Source organism: Dermacentor variabilis, chromosome 1, assembly GCF_050947875.1.
Source record: "Dermacentor variabilis isolate Ectoservices chromosome 1, ASM5094787v1, whole genome shotgun sequence".
In the NCBI taxonomy this organism is placed as follows: Eukaryota; Metazoa; Arthropoda; class Arachnida; order Ixodida; family Ixodidae; genus Dermacentor; species Dermacentor variabilis.
In genome coordinates, this window is record NC_134568.1 from 84,276,248 (window position 1) to 84,282,247 (window position 6,000).

The 6,000-nt window shown below is 43.1% G+C and overlaps 1 protein-coding gene and 1 non-coding gene across 3 annotated transcripts in view; one reads left to right on the forward strand and one right to left on the reverse strand.

The window, feature by feature from the left end:
- Positions 1–6,000, reverse strand: part of LOC142580055 (nose resistant to fluoxetine protein 6-like) — a 41,232-nt gene that overhangs the window by 24,341 nt on the left and 10,891 nt on the right. For both annotated transcript variants that reach the window (XM_075690826.1, XM_075690823.1), the window contains exons 6-7: positions 3,681–3,857; positions 1,482–1,575 (exon numbers count right to left, since the gene is read on the reverse strand). In XM_075690826.1, the coding sequence (XP_075546941.1) occupies positions 1,482–1,575; positions 3,681–3,857 (271 nt within the window). The remainder of the gene's footprint in view (positions 1–1,481; positions 1,576–3,680; positions 3,858–6,000) is intronic.
- Positions 1,079–1,150, forward strand: TRNAT-CGU (transfer RNA threonine (anticodon CGU)). Its single transcript has one exon. It is a non-coding gene; the product is annotated as a tRNA-Thr (tRNA).

Here is a 6,000-nt window from a genome sequence, read left to right on the forward strand (position 1 = left end):
AGATACTTATCTACGTGTATCTGTGTATCAAACAGCGGTCTTAGTGTGAAATCTGAATATCCTGGCATACTGTATTGGGGAGAACGTCATCAATATTAAGATGAAGTTGCTATTTTCGTTGGGAACAACCAGCGCTTATTATCTAATTCGCCTAGCATTACAATGGCAGAGCCAAAACACTTAATCTTTAAGCGGAGATGACCCGACAAGGCTCTATTTCAGGTGACGGAGGGGCAAGCATTGGCTTCACCTTTCCCGGTAAGAAGCTACGGGAGCTTCCACTCCAGCGGTTTTTCTTTAACCTCCTTGGTTTCAGCGAACACTTTCAAAATTTTTAAAGGTTGCCTGTGGCAGATAGCTAAATTCTAGTTTATTCTAGTTTGTGTGCTTCAGTGCATGAAACGACGTTTTGTTAACAAGTTAACTGGAACGCCAATGCACTTGTCCACGAAGTTCAGTAATTTATATCTCGAAACTGGTGTCATCTTGAAAATTCATTCCAAGTGGATCCGCCTTGCGAACCCCACGACCAGAATTTGTAAACTGTAATATGGGCTACAATGCCATTAGTTACAAACTTAATTAGTACATTTTTATTAATCAGTCAATTTTGCATCGCACTTTTTTGTGCAAGTATTGTCCGCCGCATCGAGTAGACTAACTCATAAACTAGAATTGTGATACGGGCCACAGGCAACTATTAAAGATTTTTGAAAGTGTTCGCTGAACACCCTGTATATATATATGAACGAGAAGAAACGGGGTCAACCGTGGGGCCCGATATTTATTATTCATAGCATAAGAAGCAAAAAAAAAAAAACAAGGACACCAAGAACAACCCAGGGAAAATTACTTGTACTTAGTGAGTGGATTAACGAAAAGATAAACTAATGAAAATGAAAGTGGATGAAAAAACAACTTGCCGCAGGTGGGGAACAATCCCTTGTCTTCGCATTACTCGTGCGTTGCTCTACGAATTGAGCTACAGCAGCGCTGGCGGTGGCGCAGGCTAACACTCCCAGGGTTCTAGTTCTAGTAGTAACACATAAATACCCTTGAAATTGGATGGAAGAACGGCGCCGCGGTAGCTCTATTGGTAGAGCATCGCACGCGTAATGCGAAGACGTGGGATCGTACCCCACCTGCGGCAAGTTGTTTTTTCATCCACTTTAATTTTCATTAATTTATCGTTGCTTTAATCCACTTAGTAAGTACAAGTAATTTCCCCTGGGTTGTCCTTGGTGTCCTTGTTTTTTGGCTTCTTATGCTATGAATAATAAATATCGGGTCTCTCTCTCAGTTAACCCCCTTTCTTCTCGTTCACACACACACACACACACACACACACACACACACACACACACACACACACACACACATATATATATATATATATATATATATATATATATATATATATATATATATATATATATATATATATACATGACATGATAACAACCAATGAAACCCAAAATTACCTCAGAAAGAAGAAGATCGTCACGCTAAGGAAAGCATTCGTGATAAACTGGAACGTAAAGTGCTCCGTCATGGAATCCATTGCGAACACCGCATCTAAGAAATAAAAGAGGGATGGGGGCGGGAATCGGTCAATTATTTATACAAAGGATGAAAACCACACCTAAATGAGACCGCCGCATTTCGATGGGGGCGAAATGCGAAAACACCCGTGTACTTGGATTTAGGTGCACGTTAAAGAACCCTAGGTGGTCGAAATTTCGGGAGTTCTCCACTACGGTGTGCCTCATAATTAGAAAGTGGTTTTGGCACGTAAAACCCCATATTTTTTTAATGAGACCGAAGGAACGCTGCTTGACATGAAAGTGTATGAGCCGCTGTTTAGGCCATCATCAAATCAGATAACACACTGAATATTTGTCGATGTTTCGGGCTGCCCTCATTGCTGTGGTTGCACCGATAATGATGGTATAAATTAGATTCCGTGGTTTTACGTGGCAAAACCAGGATTGGATTATGAGTCATGTCGTAGTGGGGGACTCCGGGGTAATTTTGACCCAATAGGGTTCTTACGTACACCCAAAGCATGGTACACGGGCGTTTCTGCGCTTCGCCCCCATCGAAATGCGGCCGCCGTGGCCGAGATTCGATCCCGCGCCCTCGGGTTTAGTAGCGCAACGCCATAGACCCTGCGCCACCATGGCGGCTACTGATGGTATCTCTCTTGTGTTTTGTATCTTTAGATGGGATATCTTTTTTCTAAATATCTTAAAGCTCTGTCGATGAATAAAATTTTGAAAACTAAATTTTTCTGAACTATGTGTAGGCTGTAAGCTTATTGGAGAGTGGGGGGAGGGTGTACAGTACACACACATCTGGCAGTGCCAGATGTGTGTGTACTGAATTCGCGCTGCGATGACTTAACAAAGTCCACGTGTTTACATGTGTTACATATTGTTTACCACGTGTTTGCATGCAAGAAAAGGAAAACAAAAAGTATTTGTCAAGTGACGTTATCTCATGCTGCGCGTTGCATGATGTTAACGTAATCAAATTATCGCCTTCGCACCAGCTGTTGTTTCTTTTTCTATTTCTTCATCATTACTCTTAAACACTATTTAACAGTTAGTGAAGATAGAACAGTGGATAATGATGAACCCTACCCTGGACACAACTATATATCGATGTGGAATGCTACCCTTAGAATACACGAGGCACTACTTCCAATGTGCCCACTATAGACGACATACAAAAAATGTTCTGCTCTATTGCCTCTCTTGTGCTACAGGATCTAAGGCAGCACCTTTGTAACTGAGAGGGCCCGGACGGAAAATTAAAAAGCACTGCAAGAACGTCTTATTTTACAAAATTTTCTAATGTAGATGAAGACTACATATATTTTAAAGCGCCCACTGTGTGTTCCTACTGCGCTTTGTGTGTGCAAGAATATTCAGTTCACTTCTAGTTAGAGTCTTCTGAACTTAGTGTTGCATTGTTTAGAACTTCATTAAGAATATAGCCAGTGCTTTCCCGCGCCTTAGGGAGGAAATGACAAATTCAACGTCATAAGAACATTAGGGAGGATGGCAGAGTCGATTCACCTGCCGCGATAGTTCTCACCATTTGCTTCTTTGGAGAGAAAAATCATAAACAAGTGCAGAAACAGACTGTGTTTGTCTTCCTGCCAAACTGTAAATTGTAGTGAAACTCACGGTTACTAAGAATGATTGCTATAAAATATGTGGGGCGTCTGCACTGTTTTTAGCGTTAACCCTAGACAGCAAACAGCGATAACGCAGCCGCCGTTATGAATCCCAGACAGCTAAGCTTTTGCGTATACATTGGGTCATTTATTTATGATTCTGTCTTGATTAAGTATTATGCAGCACCGAAATGAGCTTGGCGAAAATTATGCAGTGCTGCGTTGATGAAGTATTCGATGCCGATCACCGGAAAAAATTGTCGGAAATTCAACAAAAATAAAATCTGATTAATTGTTCATCTGCCACTGCGATACGCAACGTTGGCGCCATCTGGCAGCTTGTTCTAACGGCGAGGCAACGGGGAGAGTGTGACGGCGGAGAGGGCCAGAGCATCTCCGCTTCGCCGCATGGGGTCTTCGTGCAGAAGTTAATGTCGGTCATATCTCGCTGTTCGCAAAAGGCTTAGAATACCCAAACGAAAAGTTTAAGAAAACTCACGAAAATATCCCATTGGTAGAATGATGTAGGCGTGTCCAAGTACCACCCAGAAGGTCATGATTACTTTGAAGCCACATATAAACTTCAACGCTTCGTTTTGTGTCTTTACTCTCGTCCTTAGGAGGAGCTTTGTGTTCGTTATGGCCGAGAAGACCAGCAGAACGCGCATCGCAGGACCTGAAAAGAGCGAGAGGTATACGCAGGATACAGCGTGTGGTTTATCAGCACACGCCGCGGTTCTCTGTTATGTTTGGTACCAGTAGACACCACGGTGCCATTTCCCATATAAGCGGCAGCTCTTTAGTTCAGTGTACTTCGCTCTCTGGGTTTTTGTTCGTTGATAAAAATATAAGGCATGTCTGCAATTCTGACGCATCCAAACGCACGCAACTGGAGAGTCCTGCATGAACAAGTACATACAATTTGTCACTGCCTTCTTTCCAACCGTACTTATGTAGATAATAAGGGGCCCCTCACCAGGCCCCGTTGGAAATTTTGGTTATACCCTAGAAGATCTAAGGCGCCGTCCAGTGAGCGTTCTACCGCATAAAATAAATAAATAAAATTAAAAAAAGGCTTAGTAATAACGGAGACAGAAGCAAATTAAATGTGGTAAATCAGTGGTGTGTGGAGGTGAACTACTTTCCCAGCAACAAAAGCTCTCGCCCATTGCCTGGCTGACCTCCCACGAACAACATTACAGGAGCCTACATATAGGAGCCGAGGGCCCACATTCATCTTCTTCATGACCTCCCCCATCGCAGTAATGGTCTTCTTTTCGTACTGTGCCTCGCATTTCCAGATGCACTTTCACGGGAATTTCCGAGTTATTCACGCTGATGCTGGCTATTTTATGCGTTGCAGTTGTCATGCCCGTGACGTGGTTGGCACGAGGTACATTTTCTTGCTGACAGGCCGAGTAGCTCTTCTGAAAAGAGCCCACGCGCTTTTGTTTGAATTTTCAGCTGTTTTGTCGCGCACATCGGTGTAATATTTAGCACACATCTACGTCACCCACCTCGTGGTCTACACGTTGCGTTTGTCCATTTGTAATGCCCAAGCCTGGTGAAGCACTCTTTAGAAATACTCCTGAAAAGAGCTTATCGCGTTTCTTTCAATACAAAGTCCCAGGCAGTGATTCATGCAAAACATGTCGAGGAATCAGAAATATAAACAATCACTGCAGCGCAACGAACGGCCGTGATCTGAAACAAGTGTGGTTCCTATTAGAGGACGTCTTTCTTTCGTAAACAGCTAATTACAGAGGCAAGAACCAAGATTATCCTGAAGAAACATCTCTCGCGCCTACCTGGCACCATACATATAAACCATACTGTTTTTAATCGGAGTGGCATCCTCGGCATTGCCTGGTCAGTTTTCTTTCCTTGCTATATTTCTAATCGGACCGATCCCGAAGGTGGCCGATCCCGAGGTGGGCCGATCCCGAAGGTAGTGAAGCTAAAAAAATGTATTTAATTCCCGTGGGCCACTGGGTACGTGCACCTGGGGCTACTGGGTATGTGCCACTAAGTATGCGGGCACTTCGCGGCGGCGCAGCTAGATGGCGCCGCGTGTACAAAGGAAGAGCGAGAGTTGAGCCCGGCTGCAGTGTACGCTTTACAGATGTACATGGTGCGTTTTTATTATTAGCATACTTGGATAGTCATCGCAGATGAGTTCTGTCATTTTCTTATTTCACTGGTTTTGCTTTATTTTACTTTATTTTACTCATTTTACCGATTGATGAACTAAGCCGAAATAAGCTACTTTTTGCATTTTCATGGAGAAATCCAATACTAAAGGTCATGGTGTGCCATGTGGTCAAACGGTACTCTGATGTCATGGCACCGAAATCGACTGGAGTGCGCGCGATTCCGCACGCTGAGGATCTCGAAGTCAAGCTAATATCCATAATTCCTTATTACCAGTAAGGAACGGTAGAGGTAAACCAGCAATGCGATGTAGGGCGGAGCGTATTTTTCAAGCAGCAGAAAAATCACTTGTTCGTGCCAACGCTGTGATTTATGAGTGGCACTGGCTGCCAGTGTAGCCAAAAGACAGAAGTACATTTTTTTCTGAACTCTGTAATTACGTTGCGTAATCTCTTCAAGCATTTCCAAGTGCGTCTGATTTCGAAGATCTTTCACACATGCATTTAATGATAAACAAAGTCGCTTCTTCACAACACGAAGAAAACTTGAACCATTTGGAACTTCTACAGCAGAAAACATTAACCATTAGAAAAAAAAAATATATATATATATAAATGATGAGCCATTCCACTCTGTGAAGGTGGATGGCCAGCGAAGCTGTTTAGCAC